This window comes from Passer montanus, unplaced genomic scaffold, assembly GCF_014805655.1.
Source record: "Passer montanus isolate IOZ18808 unplaced genomic scaffold, ASM1480565v1 scaffold62, whole genome shotgun sequence".
Taxonomy (NCBI): Eukaryota; Metazoa; Chordata; class Aves; order Passeriformes; family Passeridae; genus Passer; species Passer montanus.
Window position 1 is genome coordinate 835,699 of NW_024371260.1, and position 25,699 is coordinate 861,397.

The following is a 25,699-nucleotide window of genomic DNA, read 5'->3' on the forward strand; positions in this document are numbered from 1 at the left end:
GTTGCACCACTGGCAGAGACTGGGAAACTTGTGGTGAGCTCTGCAACTGATGACACACAAGGAAAACACTGCTGGGACAACATTAAGCTGTTAATTTGTTCTCCATGAACCGACTCCCTTCCTCTTCCCCCTGGCCAAGGCCAGATCCGAGGGGAGAGCTTGATTTAGAGGAGCTCTGAAGGCAGCCTAAAGTCGCCTTTGAAAAATAGGTCTGGCTTAGTGCTAGACTTGCCTGAGCTGGGAAGTTGTGTTGGACTGGCTTTTAGGAAACCCTTGTCCTGTTCGTGTCTCCGTGTGTTCCCAGAAGGAATTTGAGGCTTCTTGGTGTTCACTCCCTGGGATCCACTGGAGTTGTGCAGCCTGCTTTGGACCTGACTGTGGGAGAGCCCCGAGCTCGGGGATTGTGGCACCTCTTTGTCATCAGCGTCTCTAGGGAAAAAACAACTGAATGGACCCGTTTCATCTGTATAATCTCATTAAGGCTGTTTAGGGCTGGTTTGTGTTCCAAGTGTTTGCATACCTGGGAGAGCCGGAATTGCTCCTTTGGAGGAATGTTTGTGTGTGCTCATGGCTCATTCTGTCACAAGTGGGGAATGCTGCTGATTGATAGGTCTTGTGTCTTGGAGGGATTACATCTTTATTTAATATTCCTCCAATTTGCGTGTCTGTGTTTAATATTCTTCCAATAGGGTCGGAACGGTGCGAAGTTATGAATTATTCGCGTTTGTTCCGAGTCGCGTGTCTCGAAAGCAGCACATTTTCCAGCCCTTTGAAGATGCTCTGTCTGTCACTTCTCAGCGCTCCATCTTTCATGAGCTGCCGTGCGTGGGTACAGGATACAAAGTGTTACAGGACGGGGAAGCGCTGGCAGCCCAAGCTGTGAGTGAACAGGTGCAGAGAAGGTGTGCAGGGCTGGATGCGCCTTTGAGCGGTGTCAGGAGTCACCGACAGCAAGTCAGAGCCTTATTCCGTCAGATTTCCAGCTTCTGTTGTTTATTGTCACGACCTTAATGTTTCTTCAGCTAGGTGTTCTATTTAATTATGATGTTTATAGTAAATATCAGCTCCCTTGGCTGTGTGCTCAGGCCTGTAGCATGCGGAGTGCTTTGCTTGTAACTGCATCCCTTGTCTCAGTTCATTATCTGTTAATGGTACTCGACATGACAGGCTTGTTTTGATAAATGGAGCCTGCCAAGAAAGCTGGGATGGATTTTGCAGGCGGTGGAGCCGAGCTTTGTTTCATTGTGCAAACACCACGGAGTGCCCTGGGAGCTCTCTCCAACCCTGCCCATCCAGGCAATCTCCTCTCAAGGTCTCCTCTTTTCCTATTTTCCTGACCCATGTGGAAGCAGATTTTGCCTGGTCTCCATGGGCTTTGTGAACGAGTAACTCACATTTCCCCCCCTGTTTCAGATATCCAGCTTTCAGAAGGGATACAGAAAGAAATGCTGTTGTAAGTTTGTAATGCTGTGGCTAGCAAAGGTTTTCATTTCGTGGCCAGGAAAAGATGATCTTTTATAGTGCATTTTCAAAAGACAAGATAAAAAGTCCCCATTGCAAAATGGAGCTTGAGGCTGTACTCTGTGCATGTTTTTTATTTTAGGCTCTGAAATGGGGGCAGATCTCCATATCTCCTAGGAAAGCCAATTAGTGAAAGTTGAGTTGTCTCTGATGTCGGTGATTGAGTGCTGTGGCTGTTCTGCTCATTCAAGGATCTCCAGAATGCTGTATACAAACAGATGGGACTTGAGATGATTTCTCTGCCATCTCCCACACTGCTGAATTCGGAAGTTGGTTTGTGTTGGATTTGCAAGACAGTGTCTGAGATTCAAGAATAGTCTCCAGTTCTGTTGCTGTGCTCAGACTGCTAGATGCTGTGCTCTGAACTGTTTGGACAACTTTCGTCCTAACGGGATACAAAGAAATACACATTTAAATCAACACTTAAAATATATTATTATTAGTATTAGTATTAGTATTACCATCATCAATGCAATTATTAATATTATTATTGATATTATTAATATTATTATATCTGAGTGCATTTTCCCTATATATATGTACTGACTTTATGGATTTGTGATCCAAGCTGGCTCAGTCACCTGCCCTAAAGGGATAAGGTATTTTTAAACAACAACCATCAAACAGGGTATTTTTCAAATGATGAAACCTGCCCTGAATTAACTTCCTGCTGGGAAGCTCTTTTGGAAGTCTGATTTAAACACCCTCTGGAGCAGCGAGTTCCCTTCTACATGTGCCAGGTGCTGGGCCACGTTTGGCAAGGAGGCTGAGGAGCGAGGCCGAAGGCTGGGTGCTGACTGGAGGACGGAGTTCCAGCTCTGGTGGATCACTCGGCTCTGGTGGATCACTCAGCTCTGGTGGATCACTCGGCTCCTGGTGGATCACTCGGCTCCTGGTGGATCACTTGGCTCTGGTGGATCACTCGGCTCCTGGTGGATCACTCGGCTCCTGGTGGATCACTCAGCTCCTGGTGGATCACTCAGCTCCTGGCTGCAGAGCGTGTTTTGCACAGCTCTGGCCAGGGCAGGCCCTGAATATTGCAGGGTGCACCAGCCTCGATTTGTATCGATCACAGCAGCCCTGCCACACGCTGGAATTAATCAGCTTTTAGGGAGCTATTTCTGGAAAGCACAGGGTGAATTTCAGACTTGGATCTTTGTCTGCTGGAGGACTCCTGGGCTCCAGTATGAACATGGTAGCAATGGGCATGGATAAATAGCGGGAAGATACACAACTACAAATAATTAGCAGCCTCTGGAAAGATGAAGTTGGCAGGCAGTACTTGAGGGTGTTGCTCTAATTAACCGGGTCTGTGAACTTTAATGATTATCATTTTTTCCTATTTTTTTTTAAACTTGGCTTTGTAAAACTAGCTCGGAGGTGGTGTACTCCCATATTTATTTTATAGGTAAAATATTACTGTATGGCTAAGAAATGGATTTGCTCGGCAGGGATAAAGTGTACGTTGCCCCAAGGTAATGGATTACACAGATGACTTGTTTTGCGTGTTATTCTGCAAGGGAAATAGCAGAGCTTTGCTCTAAAATTAAGGCGGTACTAACAACTGAAAGGTCATGGTTTGGTGTAGAGGAACAACACAAGACATTGGGAGATGCACAGTCAGATAAATACTCATCCTTTATAAAAAACCCAATTAAGAGCAGATGAATTTCTGCTCCTAATGGGGGGCAGGAAGGCATTGCAGGAAAGAATTGGAACAAAATGGCTCACTAATTGAAGGCAGCGCAGCCAAATCCCCACGCAAAGCGTGCTGGGCTGCCCGGTCTGTGTGTGCCTGGTGTCTGTGTGTGCGTGCCCGGTGTGTGTGTGTGTGCCCGGTGTCTGTGTGTGTGCCCGGCGTATGTGTGCCCTGTGTGTGTCTGTGTGCCCTGTGTGTGTCTGTGTGTGTGTTTGTGTGCCCGGTGTGTGTGTGTGTGCCGGCCGCAGCTGCTGGGCGGCGGAGGGGCCTCCTTTTGTTCAGCAGCTGCGCCTGCCGGCCCCGCTTCCTCCGTGCCTGCCCTTCCCGGAGCCCTCCTCCTCCTCCTCCTCCTCCTCCTGCTGCCGCCGCTCCTCCCGCCGGGCTCCGCCGCCGGAGCGGGGCCGGGCCGGGCTCGGGGCTCGGCCGGAGCCGCGGTGAGTGCCCCCCGAGCCCCCCGAGCCCCAGGACCGCGGGGCTCGGTGCCTCCCAAGTTGTGTTCCCCGCTGGAGGAGAATTAAGGCTGCTCTGCGAGTTGATTAATTGTTACCTGGCTAACGATAACTGCCTGGATGGAGGAAAGGCTTGGCTTAATTCTCTTTTCCGCTTTGGGTTGCTCCAGTTTTTTGGTTGTTTTAATTTTTTTTTTTTCCCAGAAGAAGTTGGATCGACTTGGTAGGTGAGGCGTGGGTAGGTTGTTGTTGGCCTGGGAAGTTCAGAGCGCTCTAAAGGCTGCAGGGTTGTTGCTGGATTTTTTTTTTTCCATAACAAATGCTTTACCTCCCTGTTCTAAATATAAACAGTTGGGGTGACCGGCCTGCTGTGTTTAATTCTGTTTTTTAAAAGCAAATGAGATGAGGAGATAAGGATTGCATTTTCTTTATCCTGGAAGAAAGTACTTTTTCATTACTCCGGCTACAACGGAATGCCTTTGAAGCACTAATTGGGACAGTGTGTGGTGTAACCCTTTAAACGGTGTTTAATGGTGTTTTAGGATGGTGGCAGGAGAGCTGCTCGGCCACTTTGTTTCCTGCGGAAGAAAGCAGCTCCGCTTTGTTTTGCAGTTGTTTTTGAGCTCTTCCAGCCCATGTGGCTCTGCCCTGCGTGGGGCATTGTGTGCTGCATGGCTCCTTCAGCCATATGGGGCTGCTTTAATGCTCGGGGAGTGGGAATGGCGCTTGACAGGGCCACTGAATCCCCTTCTTTGTTGTTTTAAACTTAAATGAATTAAGTAGAGAAAAGCGGTCCGGTGGAGCGCGGTTTGGGATGCTCCGCGCACGGGTTTGGTCTTTTTTTTTTTTTTTTTTTTTTTTTTTTTTTCCCCCCGGGGCCCACCCCCCCCCCCACCCTTCTCCATCTCCTCCAGCCCTGCTCCATCTCCTCCAGCCCTGCTCCATCTCCTCCAGCCCTGCTCCATCTCCTCCAGCCCTGCTCCATCTCCTCCAGCCCTGCTCCATCCCATCCAGCCCTGCTCCATCTCCTCCAGCCCTGCTCCATCTCCTCCAGCCCTGCTCCATCTCCTCCAGCCCTGCTCCATCCCATCCAGCCCTGCTCCATCTCCAGCCCTGCTCCATCCCATCCAGCCCTGCTCCATCTCCTCCAGCCCTGCTCCATCCCATCCAGCCCTGCTCCATCCCATCCAGCCCTGCTCCATCCCATCCCTTCATCTGCCGGAATTAGCTCCAGACGTGCAGCCCGCTCCGCGTTTGGCTCCGGTTTTGTTCTTGCTGGTCGCGTTTGTGAATGCTGCTGCCCAGTGACTATCAGCAGACAGGCTGAGGAGCAGCTTTAAAAAGCTTTTCTTTATTTATTTTTTTTCCCAACCCTGTAATTTGGTAGTGTTTAAACTATTTTGTAAAGATCTCTGGGAGCAGTGAAAGGTGGTTTTCAGTCCCGAGCACTTGAGTGCTCATTGTGCTCTGGCAGGCTGGGTGCTTGGCAGGCACTTCTCGAAATGTTATTTGATCTGGCAGCACGATAGAATTCACTGGGATTACACAATTTTTTTTCACCCCCCGGTTGCTGTTTGAAAGTGATGCATCAGCGAGTGTTGTTCGAGAGCGTATTTTAAGACCCAAACTGCGTGTATTGGCTTTGAACAGGATTCCAGAGAGAGGCAGCTCAGAATTTGTCTTGTTTTGTGGTTAGGATTTATGAATTGAGGCGAGGCTGACGTAATCTATCCGACCACTTCCTTTGTGTGTGTTTTAGAGTTGATAGTGCTTTGTTTTGCTTAAAATAGCCAGGGCTGGTTCTTGAATACTTTTCTATCTCCTTTCTGCTGTGGCCTTCAGTGTAAGCAGACAGCTTGTTCCAGTTGTGTGTGCTTCTGTCCCTTGGAGGAAATGGTTCCTTCCTTTTGTCACTAAGGTTCAGTGAATTGCTTGTATGCTAAGGAGATGAGACTTTAATTTTAATTAACGTAATGATGTGTACAGCTGTTCTGTCAGAACGCACCGCCTGTCTCTGCAGTTTTACTACAGGTTGTAGAGAATCCCTTGATGTGCCTCTCAACCCCTCTTTTGCTTACTTTTGTTGGTGTGAAGGTGACAAAGACGGGGCTTTGTCTGCTGCTGAGTGGCTGACAGCTCCCTGCCAGAGAGCCTGCTTTGCTTTTTGTGTGTGGGGAAGGAAATAAGCTGTTTATCACTGACCTAATCCTAAACCTCCCTGTCTTTGGGGTGCAGGGGGGTTTGTGTTGCCCATTGTTCTGCTTCAGAGCAGGCAGGGGTAACCTCTGCATTTCTTACTGTTCAATTCTTCAATGGCTCTACAGCTTTACAGAGCTGCCTCTGTGTTGGGTCAGCGTGCACATGTTAATTGTTAATTGTTCTGGGGCTGCAGGAGGTGTGGGGGGTCCTGCTGATGTGTTGGGTTGGAAGGCACACAGTGTTTAGTTCTAAAACAGGGCAGAGCAGCATTCTGTAACTTGTTGAGGTATGTGGCTGACAGGATATTTCTGAGAGCCAGTGGCTGTGCAGAAAGCAGCTGTGAAGGCAGGGTGCAGAAATGGGTGCAGGATGTTGAGGTTGGGAAATGCTTTTGGCCGAGTGATTTTCAGATGAAGGCTGTGCCTTTGGAGCATTAGGAATTAGGGTTAAATTTGTCTCCAAAGGTGAGAACTCAAACTCCAGGCACACTTTGGGATGAATACTGTTTTATTTAGGTTGGAAGGGGCTGCTGGAGTCCCCAGCTGGTGGCTTTGTGTCCCTCTGGCCAGTGGCCCCTGGCAGACCCTGCCTGGAGCTGGGCTTTGAGCTCTGCTGTCCCAGGCAGGCTTTGGGTTAAATAAAGCCCAGCTCTGCTGAGCTCAGGGCTGGGGCTGCTGGGGGACACTGAGGTTTGGGACAGAGCAGCAGGAATTCTGTGGTGCTGCAGGCACCCAGCCTGACTTTCCTGGGGGGGCTCACACCTGGGACAGGCTCAGCAAGCTGCACATCACTTCTATGAGTTTTTGTGAGCTGCAGTGTTCCGGCCAAGATACTCTAAAGTAACTTTTATTTTAGCTCGACCCTTGTGTGTTTAAAGTGCCAGACCCAGTAAGTGACACATGAGAGCACTGAGTGGTTCTGTTTTGTGTTTTAAAGGTAAATAAAATGAAAAATGGTTTCTAAACTGCTGCAGTCTGACAGCAGACACCCTGATGCTCTGCTGGGAGTGGATTTAAACCTTCAGTGCAGTGGGGAGGCCTTAGCTGGAGTGAGCAGCAGCCCCTAACAGGCAGATTAATGTGCAAATCTTTATTAATGTGTGTAAAAGCATGTCAGGAGGGGCACTGGGGAAGCAGGGCTGTGTCAGCAGAGCTGGGTAATCCAAACTCGTGTCACCTGGACCTTGCTTAGCCTTGCTCCTTGTTTGGCTGGTTCTCCAGTATTTCAGAACACAGGACAAATTTCTCTGTTACTGCAGGCTGGAAAAGCCTTTAATGATGTAACACTCCCAGATAAGTAAAGAGGACCCATAAAATGCACGTTATCAGAACAACTTCATGAAAAATAATGTCAGGCACCTTGAAATGAATCAGAGGGAAATCTGGTTTATCATACTTCAGCTTTCTTAGCAGAAGTGAAAATCTTTACAGAAAAGTGGACAAAAATAGTATTTATTCCAAAGTTTGCCTGGGGTAGTGGTTTGAGTTCTGACCTTTGGATACGAAGTGAGAACAAATAGTGTTGAAAAATGTAAATGATTAAAACAAGCTGGCCTTCCCTAGGAAACATTTGTGTCAAGTTTATGTGGGAAAAGGGCTTGGTAATTGGATAAATGTTTTACTAGTGGAATAGATAGTATTTGGTTGTGATGTGTAGATTCTCTCATAATGTTTTTTTGTGTAATTGGTGCGTTTGGAATTCAGGCATTTTCTAATGTTAGCAGAAGTGCAGAAGTGGAGGCTGTAAATTCAGCATTAACCATGTAGCTGTGCTCTTCTCTGGGGAAGGAATGGCAAATTTTGAAAGGAAACTTGGTTTAATTAGTCTTCTGTGAATGGATATCACTTTCATTTTCATAAGATGACAATACAGTGTGAAATAACAAATCAGGAATGTGTTAGTACTGGGGCCTAAAAGTTTTGATACTTGCAGGTTTTTCATTCCTTATTTTTCCCTTTTTTTAAAATGAGCTGACTAAAAAGCTGTGATTAGGTAAACCTTTTACTGAAAGCAGCCAATTTTGGTGCAGATAATTGCTGCGTCTGTAACACCAATTTTGTACATGAAATACATTTTGTCTTAAATGCTGATTTGAATTTTCTTGAGACTAGCAAGAAAAAATGCCTTGGTTTTGGCAGTGTTTCCTTGGTGAATTTGCTTATTTGTAGAGATCAAAATGACTTGTTTTTTTGAAATAAAACTGAAATTTTGCTAATAGGCAGTAAGTGTTCCAGCAGCATCTGCAGTTCTGTCCTTACTGTGGGAAGTTCTCTGCATTTCTGTTCCTGCCCACAGCAGGTTTTTAAAGCCAGGCACAAATTGAAGCTGGGAGCTCAGCTGGCTGTGGTTTTTGCTGTTGAGAAGTTTCCTGGCTTTGCTCGCTGCCTGATGAGCACAGTGCCCCAGTGAGCAGTGAGATCAGTGTGGGGATGACTGAGCCATGAGATGAGTCAATACAATTCAAGCACTTAAGGTTGGGGGACTTTTTTCCCTGAGTTTGACATAGTAACAGATCCCTGCAGAATTTATTCTTCCAAGCAGTCAAAACACACTATATTTGCTCCTTTTCCTATTGAAATCTAACAAAGAAGCCAAAAATCAGATTTCCATTTCCTGGTAATAAAGCTATTCCTTTGAGATTAGAGCTGGGAATGGATTTTTTTTTTAATATATATATGGCAGTTCCTGCTTAATAATTGAATGTTCTTTGGTGTCATGTGTGAGAGGATGTGAGACAGAGCTGATTTTCCCTGTGTGTTTAACATCAGACTGCTGGAACTGGCTTAAAATTGGATCCCCAGCCCGGGCTTGGAGTTAAAACTGGTATTAAAGAGTTAAGAGCAGCCAAGGTTATCAGGTTGTTGGGAAGGCCATTGCCCTTTCCCAGTGCAGTGGGGTAGCTGTGAGTGCTGTGTGAGCAGGGGTGCAGGCTGTTTGCACTTTCTGCAGTTCAGCAGGAGTTGCATTGTCCCCGGGTGCTGATCTCACCCTCTGCACATGCAGAGCATCTCCGGCATTTGCCTCTTGCAGCTGGGAGTGCTCACAGCAGTTAAAGCCCAGACTGTGCCATCTCTTTGTGAGGGGCTTTGGGCAGGATTTTCAGATGCTGGCAGTGTTTCACCTGGGGTCTGCTCCTCTCAGGGAGTGCAGAGCTCTGGGTTCACTCACAGGGATGGGATGGAGGAGCTCAGGGCTTCTCCAGCCTCATCCTTGGTGTTTCTGTGCTGCCTGACAGGAGCTAAGATGGTGCTTGTTAAAAAAACCAGTCCCCATCCTCAGTTTGTAACTCAGGTAGCACGTGGCCAGTGCTCCCGGGAAGCTTTTGAGATTAAAAAAAAATAAATAAGTTTTATCTTCAGTGCAAAAAATGAGATCTGTGTTTTGAGATATCGTAGTTTGTGACTACAATAATGTGAAAAATAAATATAGCTGTGGTTGTACATCAAACTAGGCCTGATTTACCTTGGGGTTGGTAGTTGAGCTCGTTTTTGGGAGGGTTGGGACCTGGTGTGGCGTGTCAGGTTTGTCCTCTGGTGCCTGTATTTGCCCTAGGAAGGTGTACACCTCCAGGGGCTGCTAAAAGCACGTCCTGTGGGTTTTTGGGGCATGGAGTCAGCAGCATAAATGGGAATGCAGCAAAACATGCACAGGCTGAACTTTAGACTTCAGCTTTTTTAACAGACACTGTATAAAGTTCTGTTTTGGCACAAAACCTGATTGAATCCATGCTTTTGGCTGGGCTCTTCTCTTCCCAGGGCTTGCTGTGGCATCTGAGGTGCCAAAGGTAAATATGAAAATATAACTCACTGCTGGGGGACTCCACAGTGGTTTGGGGTTTCAGGAGCGTGGCAGAGCTCCTGACAGGGAAATGTTGAGTGCACATCTCAGCTTAAGTGGAGAGAGTTGCTGGGGATGAATTAGAAGCACTGTGTGTCAGGTTAATAAAATTCTGAGGGCTTTTTCCTCTCTGGAACCTGCCCGGGATGGATGTGGAGCTGCTGTGGCTCTCGTGGGACAGCCCTTCCATGGAAGTTTAAAGTGTTCTCCCCGTTCTTCTGGGCACATAAACAAGGGCTTAAGCCCTGGGGAGATGAGAAATAAAATAGGTTATAAAAACTTCCTCGTGGTTGTCTTTAGGAGTGGGTTGAAATTTTCCTGCCTCTTCCAGCCTAAATGGTGCTCATGCCAACTTCAGTTTATTTTTGTTTTGAAGCATAATGTGTGAGAAAGATAGTGGTTATGTTAGGGGATTTTTTTTGTCTAGATTTATATAGGGATTCTTTCTTAGAACTCTTGCTGTGGTTTTTGCTTTGTTTGGGGTTTTTGCTTTGATGTGTTGTTTTCTGGAGGTTTTGGCTTGGTGGTGGGTTTTTTTTTTTTGGTGCCCTCTCCAAAAAGACTGTTATGGGAGGTTTTCAAAAACTCTGAGCAGCAGGTGTGGAGTTATCCCTGTCTGGGAAGCAGTGGACAAAGAAATACACACAGCACTAGTGGGAAATAATGAAAAAGTTTCTCACTTGGCTGTTGGGCTGAGAGCTTAAGAAATACCCTTCTAAAAGTTTCTTTTTTCTTGGTCTTATCCATACCATTAGATACTAAAATGCTCTACATTACTTCTTATTTCATGTTTTGAATAAAAAATAGTAGATAACTTTGAAAACAGTTTTGAAATGTCACTTCTAGCCGAGTTCATTCTGATTCAAAGGCCAGATCAGCATATGTGAGAGGCAGTCAGCAAGTAATAAATCTGAGCATAGCTGTGTGTTATCTCAGGAGAAAACTGCCTAATCCCTCAAGTGCTGGCTGTATTTAATTAGGCCCCAGTTGCTTGGGCAACTGGCACCTAGTGAATTTTTCCGTGTAGTATTTTGAAAGTAGCTCTGAAGTCAGCTCCTGATGAGGTTGGTGTTTCAGAAAACCTGGAACCTGACAGGACATCCTTCTCACTGCTGCTTGTTCAGCTGCTCCTGCTCACGTGCAGCAAGCCATGGCAGCTTCACAGCCAAGAGCCTTCAAAGCTGAGCTTTTACAGGGAAAACTTCAGTGCATCAGCTCCCTAATAAATCATGTAATTTGTTTTGCTGCCTTTGGTTGCTGAGGGATCACAGGTTTTCATTTGAAGGAACAAGGAGATGTGGTAACCCCAGTTTGTTGTTGTGGGAATAAAGAAGGTCTTGAAAGGCTTTGCTTGGTCAGAGTGGATCAAACACTGCTCTGAACAGTTCATGGTGCTCTGCTCAGTCTGGTGTCTCCTCCACTGCAGGTCGCTTTGTTAAACATTTAGTGTTGTTTCACAGCTGTTAGTGGTGTCTAACCTTAAAGCTTCACCTTGAAAACAGAGTCAGGAGTTTCGTATTGCTTCATTTCAGGAAAATAGCCTCCATTTGGAGGGTGTTCTCAGTATGAGACATGGCTTGTGTGATCTTCATTTGCATGGCATGGAGCATTAGTGTGTCATTACGAAACCTGGGAACGTTTTCCTTTTTTTTCAATTTTATTTCCTGCGTACAAGGCCACAAACCCAAACTGCTGCCACGGGGCCTCTGCCATGTCCTGGTTTTGCTGGTGGCAAGTGCTGGGGTGTGGAACCACAGTGTGAGGGAGGCCACCCCATTTCATGTGTAGCTTAGTGGATATTTGCATTGGTTATTCTGTGCTTAATGGCTTAAGGTCTCGCTCTGCAGCCTTGTTCTCAGCAGCTTACAAGATCAGCCCCAAATGCAGGGATGCAGCTCGTGCTGCCACAGCAGAGCCACGCTGGAGTTCAGAGCCTGCCAGGAGAAATGATATTAATGTCTGCAGCGTGACCACAGCCAGGAGTTATTTCATGCAGTGTTAAAAGTATTTCCTCTTGCTGTAGATTAGAAGCAGATTAATCACTTGGAGCATTTCTGAATATTTTTTTTTCCCTTCTTCTCATGGAAGGTGGGGCCAGTGGTGAAGCCCCCTTCAGCGGGCTCATTAGCAGTGGGTAGCTGGGCACTGATGGGGTCACTGCTGTGGCATTTGAGCATAATTTTACAGAGTTGAAACACCCAATGTGTGAGAGCTGACAGCTGGTCCTTTTTTAAAAAAGCAGTGCTTAAAATCTACTCAGGAACTCGGTTGGTTGTTGCCCAGGAGCAGTGATGTGGCTGCAAAGATGAATTTGTCAGTCGTCTTTGAAACCATGTTCTCTTTTTTTTTTTTAGAAGGAACCTTTCTGACTTCCAGAAAAGCAAACCAGACGGAAGGGAAAAAGCTGTGAAAGTCAGTGCAGTGAGAAGCCATGGGATGGCCTTGGGGCACGGGGAAATTGGTGCTGGGGGAGCTGGGCAGCGTGGGCTTCTGTGGGAAGTTCACCTCGGCAGGGGGATGTGTGGGAGACTCTGAGATGCACTTCTGGGGTGAAAATATGTTGGAAGTCAAAGGCTGACATTGACAGCTTTGGTTTCTCTCACTTAAGGTCATGCAAGAGCTCATATGATCCCTTGAAACACAGACCCTCTTTGCAAATACCTTTTAACACGTGTCTGGAGCCTTCAGCAGGAACCCGGGGGATAACGAGCCCTTGTGCAGGACTGCTGCTGACTCACTTCTTTTTGAGCACTACACCTTTGTCTGACAGCTCCGTGCTTCCCCTTCCTTGCACAGGGTTGTGTCTGTTTGCTTTTCAAATCATTTCCCTGCTGCCTGGTGGCAGAACCTGCTGGTGCAGATGAAGGATCAGAGGTCAGCCTTGCCCCAGCGAGGTTTGCTGCTTTAAATGCTGGGTATTTATGAATGTTTCTTTAAATTGCTGGCTGTTTATGAGTGTTTCTTTAAATGCTGGCTATTTATGAGTGTTTCTGTAAATGCTGGGTATTGATGAGTGTGTCTGTAAATGCTGGGTATCTGTGAGTGTTTATTTAAATGCTGGGTGTTGGTGAGTGTGTCTGTAAATGCTGGGTATCTGTGCAGATGAAGGATCAGAGGTCAGCCTTGCCCCAGCGAGGTTTGCTGCTTTAAATGCTGGGTATTTATGAATGTTTCTTTAAATTGCTGGCTGTTTATGAGTGTTTCTGTAAATGCTGGGTATTGATGAGTGTGTCTGTAAATGCTGGGTATCTATGAGTGTTTATTTAAATGCTGGGTATTGATGAGTGTGTCTGTAAATGCTGGGTATCTGTGAGTGTTTATTTAAATGCTGGGTGTTGGTGAGTGTTTCTGTGCTGCATGAAAGGAAGGCAGGTGTAATTGAGCCCATCTCAGTGCTCATTGCTCTGAGCTGATGGGGAGCAGGCTGCAGGCAGGCTCTGGTGTGAGCCAGGGCTCAGGCCTGCATTTCACACATGGATAAGCACACTTAATCTCCTGATTCCAGCAGCCTGGGCTCTGGGCTGGGCAGCTCTGACGTCTGCTCTGTCATTAACCAAAATAAAGCTGCTCCTTGGAGAAATGAGACCAATGGCTGAAATTAAAGACAGCATCTCCAGATAGAAATATCATCTGTCTTCCTGCTTATGCATCAAGTGTTTTAAAACAGTGGGCAAGAAAAAATGTCCTCTTAATACCTCTTGCTCATCCTGATAACCTTGTGCCATCCTCTGCCCTTTGACTGGGAGCAGGATTTCTTTGTTTCTGCTGGTAGGGAATTTTATGGGGCACTTCAGTGGCCCAGCTTTAGTTAGTCTTACAGATAGTCTCTAAATCTCAGGGTGCTGCTTTCTTTAGAGAGAAATTGCTTTAATTATAGGCACGTTTCCCTGGGAATGTCTGGTCAGGCATGGTGGGAGCCCACCCTGCAGTTACTCTTCCCTTTTGAGAGGCTCCGATGCACAACTGTGTCTGGAGTTAAATAAAACAGCTCATGTGGCTGAAGACCAGAGGTTTTGCCTTTCCTGCTCAGAGGGGTTTTCCAAAAATAACCCGATCTAGTTCTCTTTTGGGTGATTTAAATAACTATAGTTTGAGGCTTTCTGGAGGATGAAAGGATTGTGAGGGACAGCTGAGTGTTCAGCCATTTAAAAATGAAACATCCAATGGAGAAAAGCTCAGCTAAAAACATGCAGGGAGGGACAGTTTGGTAGATATTTGTAGACATGTTCCAGAGATGGAGGCACCAAAATAAAATTTAGAATGGAAACTGGAATTAGTTGAGAGTTGGAGATGAGTTCCACTTGCAGAGCAGCAGCGGGCTGGTTCTATAAACACCCACAAGTGTGGGTGCAGAATTCATTTTTGTCTTAAAATAAGTGACCTACAGGCAGCAAAGGGTGATGTATGGTGGCTTCAGTAATCAGGCATCCCATAAAACAGGGCTGTTCTAAGAGGGACACATGGTTCTGTTCTGTGGAAGGATTCTTTCCTTTTGCCATTGGCTTGGCTGTTACTGGGTGCCAGGAATTTCTGTTTATGCTTTGATTTCTTTGTTGGTATTTCCCAGATCTCAATTTACAGCTCTTTGGAATGTTTTTATTTCACCTATTTTAGTAACAATACTACAGACTTCTCTTTTTTTTGCCACAGACTTGCCTGTCAGGAAATCCATATGCAAGCTTTTTCAGGGTTTACCCTTGTTGCTTCTCAAAGTCTGTCTCTCTGTTCAAAATAAATTGCTGTGTAGAACAACAAGTTGTTGTTCAACTTTTTTCTTTTTTTTTTTTCCTGTTTTAAATGTTGTTAAGCAACCTCATAATGCAGATGTTTTCATGGCTCCAAATGACTTCAGGTTCCCCAGATAATTGTTCTTGTTTTAGCAGCAGCTTCTGCAGGTCCTGTGGGTCTGTCCTCCCCTAACAGGGGAGTTTTAAGGAGGGAATTATCCCACATTATATGGTCATTTTTGGAAGTTCTGGTTTTTAATGGTGTGATGGGATGAGTGCTCTGCATTACTCAGCCCTGGATTGTGGTAATCACTTACATTAAGGCTGAATGACTTCAGAGAAGAGTAAATACACGGCTTCATATTTATTGTCTGTTTGCTCCCGTGTGTTGTGAGTGCAGAGGCATTAAAGCAGCTCTGAAATGACGAGAGGAGCCCTGAGCAGCCACTTGAGGGCAGGATCAGTGCAGTGGGCTGGAGCAGAAGGCTGTGCTCCCCTCCTGGAGTCACCCCCAAGCCCCTTGGGGAGGAAAGGCGTTTGGGAGAGGCTGCCCTGGGTGTTCTGTGTGTCAGCCCCTGCTCCTCCTGCCTTCCTCACCCAGCACTAATGGAACAGAAAGCCTGGCTAATTTATCTGCTAATTTTGGCATGCAGAAGCTTTCTAAGACTGCCTGGATTTTATGTTGCTGCTCTTGAACCACAGAAAAAATGTGGCTTATTTGGGATGACATCACTTTCATGGGAGCTGTGTGTAAAAGTGTCCAAAAGCAGGTGTTGGCACTTCAGTGCTGTGGATGTGGGGCAGCAATTGCCCATCCATTTTTGGAGGAGGCAGGAGCTGATATGTTCACTCCAAATCTCATGCCCAGCCCTTCAGTCTGCTCTGTGCTCAAAGCTGACTCTTGTAGAATTTCACTCTCAGACCTCACTGAATTCCTGACCTCTCACAAATAGAAAGTTGTTCCACTTGTCCTCCCTATGCCCATTGGAATAACAAAGGGAAATGTTATTTTGCTGTCTGGGGTCCTTACAAATCCTCATTTTTAAGGACGTGGTGTTTTCCTGGCAGTTTTCTCTTGGGGAGGTGACTGAGGACACACCAATAACCTGGCACTTTCTCTCATGAGTGCAGGGCTGTTTCTGCCCTGTGAAATCTTGCTTTGCTGCTCTTCCCCTATTCATAGAGTTGTGTGGCATCAGGGTTGTGTTGAACAGAGGGCCTTAGGATCTTGTCTGAGCTGTCAGTGTGTGTCTGGAGTGTCACAGCCCCTCAGAGCCATGCCCAGCGTGGCTGGGATGTGCAGGGGAGCTGAGCCCTGGCTCCCAAATGTGAGATCTCCTGTTTGCTGTGCTCAGGTCAGGTTGGGTAAACAGCAGGGGGGAAGGAGAGGTCACTGCCTGTCGTGGGAAACACCTGGAATTGTGTGCCTGGAGTGGCAGTGACCCCCCAGCACTGGGGGCTGCTGGAGCAGGGCTGCCTGTTCCCCCTGCCCTGGGGATGGGGGGCACGGGGCACCCAAAGGGGGCAAACACTTCCATTCATCTTCTGACAGGGCTCACAGGCTGTAAAAGTGTAACTCAAGTGACCAGTGCTGGCCACAGCGTCCCAGGGCTGTGTTTGTGTTAGAAACTCCAAACCAGGCGAGGAGATAAGGGAGACAGCTGATAAGGGCACATAAATCACTGGAGACACTCCTGAGGGCTTTTTAAGACTTTAAGCAAATCTTTTTTTCCCAGGAGGGTCCCAGACTTGTCCCCTGAGCATTCCAGAATAGGCAGTGGGACCCTTCAACACCCACTGGGCACCAGCAGGGTTGGCACAGAGGAGGAAATGGAGCATTTTTACTGACTGGGGCATTGATGTTGTGGGGAAAAGGTTTTGTGTGTGTCTGTGTACTGCTGGCAGGGAGAGATCTGTGTTTTGGCTCCGTGTGTGGTGGCTGGAAAATTCTGTAGGTGAACCCAGCAGGATCTGGATTTTCAAAGTTGGGGTGAGTGTCTTTAGTAAAATCTCACCCCAGCAGTGAAAAACAGTCCAAGAATAGTGGGGTAAAACTCTTGCTGTACTCCCTTTTCCTTTTTTCTTACTTTCCCCCCCTTTTTCCTCCCCTCCTCTGCAGGTCTCTGAGTTTGCCCTGTGTGCAGCTGTTGTCAGTGCTGGCAGTGTGAGGTGATGGATGGGCCCTGGGAGTGGGGAATGTTCTGGGGGATGTCCCACATCAGCTCCTCATGCACTTGGTCCCTCTGCAGCTCATGTTTTCCATGGCAAGCAGGCGATAGGGGAGGAATGTGGGAGAGAGTTGGTAGCAGATGTTCCCAGTCTCCCCCGAAAGCTGAGGTTAAAGGTGTGACAATGAGCTTTGTCAGGGTGGGCTGTGTGCAGCCCCCTGCTCTGAGCCACAGCTCCTGGATTCCTGGAGTTCAGCTCTGCCTCTGCTCTAATTTGTGTCATTTTTCACAAATGATCTCAGAGCTTTGCTTAAATCACTTCTTTAAACCTTATAAATATATGGGGAAACCTTTAGGAGCTGTTTTCTCTTTTTTTTTTTTTTTTAAGTTTTAATCCCTTGCACTTAAACTGAGTTAAAATTCTTCCTTGACATCAAAATTAGAAAAGCTCTGTGGCAGGAACTCTAGCAGTGGCAGCTAGAGTTCCTTTAATCTGGCATTTGCTGAAAACAGTGCCTTTTTATCTGGCAGTACGAGACTAAAAGCTTACAGAAGAATGGTCCTGTTGTGTTTATTAAGACTGGGAACACATGACCAAACAAATCTTGTTAAAAGATTTATCTGTCTAGCTTAAATAAGAAAAAGGAGCTCTTCTCCATATTTTTAGTTGCCCTGCATTCTTAGATGCCTTCCTGTTACAGTCTCATTTCTGGACTTGCTTCCACATTGTCTTTAAAACCTGACTCTTTAATTCTGGTTAAGAGGTTTAAGTACTTAATGTGCAGAGTGGTGCTATATGTGCCTTTTGCTCTGACAGGGGTTTCCAGGTGTCCAGAAAAAATAGCTGTGGAGCAGGTAACTTGTGGGAGTAGCAATATCCTCCTCTCCAGCTGGGATTTAAGTGTGAGAAGAGTTTTGTGGCTGTAAAAAATTTTGAAACTTTAATTTGAACTAGATTTAAAATGCTGGGGGGGTGTGGGGAAATGAACCAGGTGAATATGGGGTAATGATCAGTTGAAAATAATGATTATGAACTTCTGCACTTGAGATTATTAGATGAAGGTAAAGGTTAAATTGTGCCTGCTGGATTTCTCCAAAATCCTGGTGGGAAATTCTCATTTCCTCATTGCTGGAAACCTGAGCATTTTAACAGGAATATCAACATTTGGATATGATGGGACATTGTCAGTGGCTGCATTTTCTGCCCCAAAGCAGAACGGGAGACTTCAGTGAGTAACTCTGCAAACACATTTTTGGCTCTGTTTGATCTCTAAACAATTCAGGGTAAAAAAGACCTCCCAGGTCTGATAGCAGAGTGGGTGGAGATGAAGTTATCCCAGAGTGCATGTAATGAACTTACTGAAATGGCCATATCCTGAGGCTGGAGTTAGAAAACAACAACAAAAAGGTCTGAGGGTGTGATTGCAGTGAAGTTAATGTTTGGGTTTTTCAGCTTGCACTGAGCAAATAATGGATGGGGGCTGTTCTCCCTCTCCTTTGTGTGGCACATTTGTGGGTGCTTGTTCCCTTTGAGCTTCCATGCTTGTTGCTGGGGTGAATTCCCTGTGTCAGGAGAGTGAATTACCTCCAGGGGCAGCTGCTGGTGCTGGACCAGGATGGCTCGGCTGGGGCAGAGGGACAGGAGCAGCTGCCAGGGAAGATGCCCAGAAACCCAAGGGCCAGAGCGTGGCAAACCCCACTGTGGGTTTCAGTGCTGCCCAGATCCCAAATGCAGCATCCGTGTGATTGCTGCCCAGGGAGGAGCAGCCCAGCTCCCTGCAGGGAGCAGGAAAAGGCTCCCAGTGCTTCTGTGGTGTCTGTCTCTTGTTTTGGGTCCCATGTTCACTCCTCATTGCACAGAGCGTGGCACAAGCCCCGAGCCCACTCAGCAGCTGGTGAGTGATGTTGAGTCAGCAGAGGAGCTTTCACGAGGCTCACATTTTGGTAAAGAGTTTCCTGTTCTGTGGTGGGTGAAGAAAGAATGTGTGAGAGGTGGATTTTCCCTGGTACAGCTACTCTGAAAGTCATGGAGCTGCTTTATTCTTAGACAAAGTAGTCAGTGCTTCATGGTGATGTTAGCTTAATCCTGCCAAATCTTTTGAAGTTGAGTATTTGGAGTGAAATCGTCTTGGAAATGTGATATATTTATGTAGGAAAGCAGTGGCTGTGAAAATTATTTTTTATGGGATCCCTGAAATGGGAGCTGGGAGGAAAGTGGCCATTTGAGTGGAAATTTCACAGATGAGCAGGCTGAGCAAAGTGTGGCACACACTGCTTCTTGCACAGCCCTCCAGTAAATGAAATAATCTGAACATGGTGTTTGTTTATTCAGTGTTACTCCTCTATGCAAAACTGTGTTGTGCAAAGAAAATAAACCCAGGAAAAAAAGATCCCCAGAGTGATTGGACTTGTAATAAAAGCGCTGCAGGATTGTGAGGAGTGCTTGGCCCAGCAGGCTGACAGGGTTGGCTGTGCTGTCGGCCTCAGGACAGGCTCTGAAAAGTGCTTCACTCGACATTTACTTTCAAATTAAAGTTTAGCAAGGAGCAGCCTGCTCTGGAATTGTGGCTTTCTCAGAACTGTTTGCTCAGCTCTGGCTCCTTGAGACTTACACAATACGAGGTGGAGCTTGGAGTGTTTCAGATGCAGGTCAAATAAATATGGATGCATTATCCGTCAGTTATTAATCAACTTTTTTATTTGTCCTTGAGACAAAAAAATCATTTTGCCTTCAAGTTTAGAGGTGTGGGGTTGGTATCTTCTTGGCTCTTCACCCTGAGGCTTTGAGGAGGAGTCCTGGAGCTGGCCAGGTTTCAAACTTGCTCTTTCTGTCATTTGCTGCCCATCCTCAGTAATGAAATGGTGACTGATGGGGATTTTTTTTTAATTGGAAACGATTAAAAAAAAAGAAAAATACATTTTGCACTTGGCAGCCCATGGAAGGTGCTTGTGCTGCAGTTGTGCCAGAAGAGGGGTGTGATCCTCTCACTGAAGTGGATCTTTGTATGAGCAGCAATAGGAAAAACCCCAAGCTCTGTGCTGGGGAATTCCCTCCCCTCTGGAAACGTGAGAGGTTCCTTCCTGAATCCCTGCAGCTCTCAGCATTCCCTGGCAGGCTCACTGAGGTGTTCTGCCCTGCAGCTCCATCCCATCCCCTGGGAGCTGTCAGAGCAAGCAGCATCATTGCCTGCCTGCCTAGAGCCAGGCGCTGCCTCCCTGCAGCAGCAATTTCTCTTTTCTGCTTGTCTCTGTCTTCTGGTTGTCTCTTTTCTGTTTGTCTTTTCTGTCTGTCTCTCCTGCTGCAGCAGGGACAGGAGCATTGAGGGCTGAGATCTGGGTGGGACTGAAGGAATTTCCAGTGCACGGGATCTGGGACTCCTCAGCTGACTTCTCAAAAATCAAACCAGCCTTTTTCCTTCTCTGATGTGGTTTCAAAAGCTGAATGCATGAGCAGTCAATGTTCTCAGGTCCCTGCCTTTCAGACATCCTACACCGTGGGCTAATTCTGAGTTACACCACGTAGTAGCTTCCTGGAAACTTAGGAACCTAATGTGGGCAGATTCAGCATTATTGGTGAATCAGGGAAAAAAAAAAGATAATTTAGCTTTGTGAGTTGAATGCCTCCTTTTTGAAATATCCTCCTTTCATGAAAGGTCCTGGTTTTAGACATGGAAAAGCAGATTTCGTTAGTGCAGTTGTAACTACTGTGGTTTGGTTTGGTTTCAATTAATTAATTCCTGTAATCTGTGGATTACAGGTTAGCTCTATTTTTGGCAAAGCAGGGTAGGGGCAGGACTTGCTGACAGATTGCCCTGGAAGTGGCAGATGGCATCCCTTACCCTGTACCAGCTTTGTAGGGCACTGCTCGTGAGATGTGAAACAATACTGCCTTTTGCTGAACTCCCTCGTTTGCTTCCAGAGGAAAGCTGGAGACTCTTCCTCTTTGCATTTTCCTTTCAGAAATGCTGGATGGGTTTTGTTTTTGGCACTGGCACGCTCCCTGTTAGCTCCTGGTATAAAGTGGTACCTGTTCTCAGTGGGCACTCCCCATCCCAGAAGTTATTGCGTGTCTGCAGCGAGCTGAAGGATTTTTTAAAGGAATTGAGGGATCTTTTTTGAGGATGGAGGTAGCTTCAAACATTTCCAGACACTGAAGTTACCATTTCTGTGAAGTCTTCAAAAGGCTGCTTTGTATTTTACTGCTTGTGCTTTCCACACTGGATTGCTTTAGGATGTGGGGTTTTACTGGGTTTTAATTTTTATCTTAGGGAATTGAAGGAATTTGGAATACTAACATGGGCTTTCTCCCTCTTTCTCTCCCCTCACCTCCTCAAGAACCTTTTTAAAACGCTGGGGTTGCTGGAGTGGTTGAATTTTTCCTGGCTTTGAGTGAGAAATTCAGAAGACTGAAGCCCAGGCTCACTGTCTACCTTTCACGGAGGCCCAGCCGTGAGAGGACAGAAGAAGGCACGTGGCGAATCATGACAGCAGACAAGGAGAAAGACAAAGACAAAGAGAAGGACAGGGACCGGGACCGGGACAAGGAGCGGGACAAGCGGGACAAGGCGCGGGAGAGCGAGAACTCGCGGCCGCGGCGCAGCTGCACCTTGGAGGGAGGTGCCAAGAACTACGCCGAGAGCGAGCACAGCGAGGACGAGGACAATGACAACAACAGTGCCACCACCGAGGAGTCCACCAAGAAGAGCAAGAAGAAACCCCCCAAGAAGAAGTCGCGCTACGAGAGGACGGACAACGGCGAGATCACGTCCTTCATCACCGAGGACGACGTGGTGTACAGGCCTGGAGGTAAGGAAAAAGATAAAATATATAAATCTCATTTGGTGTTTTTGGCTGCTCCAGGGCTGGCCGGCGTGCTCCTGGAACTGGGATTGCCCCAGTCCTGGGATTGCCCCAGTCCTGGGATTGCCCCCAGCCTTCCCCTTCAGGCAGATGTGGGTGTGCATGGAAAGCTCCTGGCTGTGTCTCGTGGTATCTGAGCTGTGGGAAGGAACTTGGCTCCCCTCTGGAAAAGAGCCACCCTTTTTCCTTTCTGCTGCATTGGTTGTCTGTGTATCACGTGGAATCTCTGTCCCTGGGAGTTTGGGAACTAAATTGGATAATGCATTAAGTGCTTCACTCCCACTTTGGAGCGAGACCTGCCCTGAGCTGGGGGTGTGGACACATCCTCAACCTTTCTGGCAGCTTTTCTGGGAATCTCTGATTGCTCTGGGAAATAGAACCCAGATGAGAGAGCATCTCAGAGCTGCCGTTGCACTGGTTTCACCCCTCATTCCTGGCTGTGCCTGTGCCCAGCTGTTGGGCAGAGCAGTGCTGGAAGCAGGGGTGTGTGGGGACAGCAGCAGCAGCTTGCAGTGTGCTCTGCACGTCCTGGATGTGCCTCTTCATTACTGCCAAGTTCACAGGAAGTTTTTAGGCTCTCATGTGAGGTGTCAAGGTCTAACCCGTGCCTGCTGCCAGGGAATGTTTTCCTCAAGCTGCCCTTGAAATGAGATTACCCAGCTCCCATTTGTGAGTCCAGCCTTCCCTGTCTGTCTGCAGAGCCCTTTGAGAGTGCTGCCTGGAGATTGTTCCCCACAGGCTGGGGTTGTGTTTGGCTGCTCTGCTGGCAGCTCTGCTGAAGGGCCCTGGCAGGTTCAGATCCTGCTGGGGCACAGCAGAGATGGATTCAGGTGGAAGCAGGGAGCCAGTGAGGTCAGATCCTGCTGGGACACAGCAGAGATGGATTCAGATGGGAGCAGGGAGCCAGTGAGGTCAGATCCTGCTGGGGCACAGCAGAGATGGATTCAGGTGGAAGCAGGGAGCCAGTGAGGTCAGATCCTGCTGGGGCAGAGCAGAGATGGATTCAGATGGAAGCAGGGAGCCAGTGAGGTCAGATCCTGCTGGGGCAGAGCAGAGATGGATTCAGATGGAAGCAGGGAGCCAGTGAGGTCAGATCCTGCTGGGACACAGCAGAGATGGATTCAGATGGGAGCAGGGAGCCAGTGAGGTCAGATCCTGCTGGGGCACAGCAGAGATGGATTCAGGTGGAAGCAGGGAGCCAGTGAGGTCAGATCCTGCTGGGACACAGCAGAGATGGATTCAGATGGGAGCAGGGAGCCAGCAAGGTCAGATCCTGCTGGGGCACTGCTGGGACACAGCAGAGATGGATTCAGATGGGAGCAGGGAGCCAGCAAGGTCAGATCCTGCTGGGACACAGCAGAGATGGATTCAGATGGGAGCAGGGAGCCAGCAAGGTCAGATCCTGCTGGGGCACTGCTGGGACACAGCAGAGATGGATTCAGACTGGGAACAGGGAGCCAGCGAGGTCAGATCCCCTCTGCTTTTCCATGGGAGCTGCTCAGCTCAGCTGCAGCCATCTCCGGGCTCAGGTGGGGGTGTTGGAGGTGCTGCATGCAGCTTTGGTGCTCAGGTGCTCGTGCTGTGTGTGGGGCAGCTCCAGGTGGGACGTGCTGCTTCCATCCTCCTCCTCCTCCCATGGGAGCCCTGAGCAGTCTGCTTTGCACTTTGCTCCACCAGCATTAGTCAGAGCAGCTTCTCCTGAAATGCCTCAGCTTCCATTTCAGCTCATTTCATCAATCACTGCAAAGGAGCTGGTTGTGCCACGGTGTCAGGGCTCGTGCCTCAGTAATATTTGTTTTTCACAGGGGCAACTGGGAGCCTGCGGAAGCGTCAGCTTTGGTGGCAATCTTATTTTCAGTGTCAGAGGATGAAAAATAATTCAGAATCTGTTGAGAACAGCTGTTGTGTGGGCTCAGGAGTACAATGTGATACACTGGCTTTATTGCAAAAAGAGTTTGCTTAAAATGAAGATGGGAAATCAGTTTGTGGTCTCAATTTTATCCTGTGGAAGGATGGAGCCGTGGCTGTGGCTGATCTGGAGGAGGTTGTCCAGGGAAAGAGCAAGGAAAGCCATAATATTTGTGATAATGGGGATATTTTGTAACTGTTCTGTAGCTTAAACTCCTGCTTATTAAATTCTACATTTTGCTAATAGTAATCAGCATAAGAGATGTACCCTGGCATTGAAACTTTTCTGTTGTGTTGCCTCTTTGTGCTGTGTAAAACTTGTCTTGGAAACTGCTGAGGGTGATGAGAACAAACATGAGCTCAGCTCTGGAGGGACCTGAGCAGGGCTGGAACCTGAACTGAATAGATCCATTTTTAAATCTGATATTAAAGGGAATTTCTTGTCAGGAGTGAGATCTGGAATCCACATCCCTGTGCTGGAAGTGTTCTAAATCAATGTTAGCACCCATTGCAGAAGGAGCTCTGCCAGCTCCTTACATACAGGGAGATGTATTTGTGGTTAAGGGTGAAAATTACATAAATTTTAAGAGGGATTAGAGAGTTTAAATTAATGAGACACAGCAAGGATTAGAAAGATGAAAATTAAAGGTGTGTGCAGAAGGGATAGCCATCTTCAGCTTACATCTTCTGGCTTTAAGGAGAGGAAATCCTTTCCAATCATTTGATTCTTTCTCTTAAGTGCTCTCATCTGACGTGGATGAAAGTTCAAGGTCTGCATTTCTTGGTTCAAGTCTCATTCTGTGTTTACCCCATTGCTGCAGAGTACTTAATCCAGCACTTAATTCTGCTTTTTTTCCTGTGCTGAACTCAGCAGCTGCATTGGAGTAATAGCAAATAAACTGTAAATAAACAGATAATCAAGATCATTGAATTTTTTTCGAGTGAAAGGTTTCACTGTATTGTTACCATGTAAATACTGCTCTTATTAATTTGCATAGCTATAATGAATGTGTGCCCAGCTTTAAATAATGTATTAAACAGAATTGAGCAGGGCTTAGACAGCACTATGCAATTAATCTTCTCTGCTTTGCTGGAAATCACACAGGCCTATCCTAAAAGCTTGTTGGCCCAGTTCCCCATCTGTCCTCTCAGTTTCCACACCCTCCCTCCCGTTTCCTTCCAAATCTCATCTCTGGGGTTTTCCTTCTTTTTCCCCTCGCAGTTCTCACCTTCCCTGTTCAGCAGCATTCATTTTTGTTGCACAGTGTCTATTCAGATTTGCTTTAGGCTTAGCATGGGGAGATGGCAATGAAAGAGAGTTGTGTTAAAACTGAGAGTTATGTTTTTTTTTCCTCTTGGATTCCAGTTAGATCATTTAATGCTGATTTTCCTTCCATTTCCCATGCAGACTGATCCCTTCCGTGTCCCTGGCTTTTGCCAAAATCCACCTCAGGAAGGGCTGTGATTGAATTAAAGGCACAGAATCAGTGCTGGGGATATTGGTGCTGTGTGGTGGCACCTGGAGGGCTGGCTGAAAGCCTGGCCAGAGCAGGTGACTGTCACCTGGACATGGGGACAGCATGGCTTGCTCTGCCTGCGTAGAAAGAACCATTTAAAAGGATCTGCAGGAATTAAAGGGATTTGTGAGGCTCTGTTCCTGCAGTGACATCAGTGGCTGCACTAAGAGCCCTCCAGCAGGAGGTGAGGCAGGGTGAAATGCTGAAATTCCTGCTGAGCCTGCAGGGTGCAGGCAGCAAACCCTGTGTGCAGGAGGGGCTGGGGCTGGGGAGGGCAGGGGGACACTGCCCTGGGCAGGGGGACACTGCCCTGGGACAGGGGGACACTGCCCTGGGTAGGGGGACACTGCCCTGGGGCACAGGGACACTGCCCTGGGGCACAGGGACAGTGCCCTGGGACAGGGGGACACTGCCCTGGGCCAGGGGGACACTGCCCAGGGGCATAGGGATACTGCCCTGGGACAGGGGGACACTGCCCTGGGACAGGGGGACACTGCTCTGTCTGACCAGGAGGGTGAAGGGATGGGGCAGTTAGCAGGGAAATGGGAAATGCTGGGAGTTTTTTATCTGTTTTCAATATTTTCTATTATTTCTGTACACAAATAAAGCCCATCCCATGTTGATGAGGTACAGAGGTGTGTTAAACTTTAATTCTCATATATGATATATTAAAAAAATATATATTTAATTCTCATATTGTGTGTGTATATATATGTATGTATATATATAAATATATGTATGTGTGTATATATATGTATGTATATATATAAATATATGTATGTGTGTATATATATGTATGTATATATATAAATAT

The 25,699-nt window shown here is 47.1% G+C and overlaps 1 protein-coding gene across 5 annotated transcripts in view; it reads left to right on the top strand.

Moving 5' to 3' along the window:
* The window catches only part of RERE (arginine-glutamic acid dipeptide repeats), a 163,812-nt gene that overhangs the window by 34,511 nt on the left and 103,602 nt on the right, over positions 1–25,699 (top strand). The window contains exons 1-2 of one of the 5 annotated variants that reach the window (XM_039727544.1): positions 3,474–3,654; positions 20,936–21,406. In XM_039727544.1, coding sequence (XP_039583478.1) covers positions 21,082–21,406 — 325 coding nt within the window. In that variant the 5' untranslated portion in view covers positions 3,474–3,654; positions 20,936–21,081. Of the gene's footprint in view, positions 1–3,473; positions 3,655–3,738; positions 3,893–20,935; positions 21,407–25,699 lie in introns of those variants that run through there. The other 4 variants (XM_039727540.1, XM_039727543.1, XM_039727542.1 and 1 more) reach the window with 4 other exon arrangements.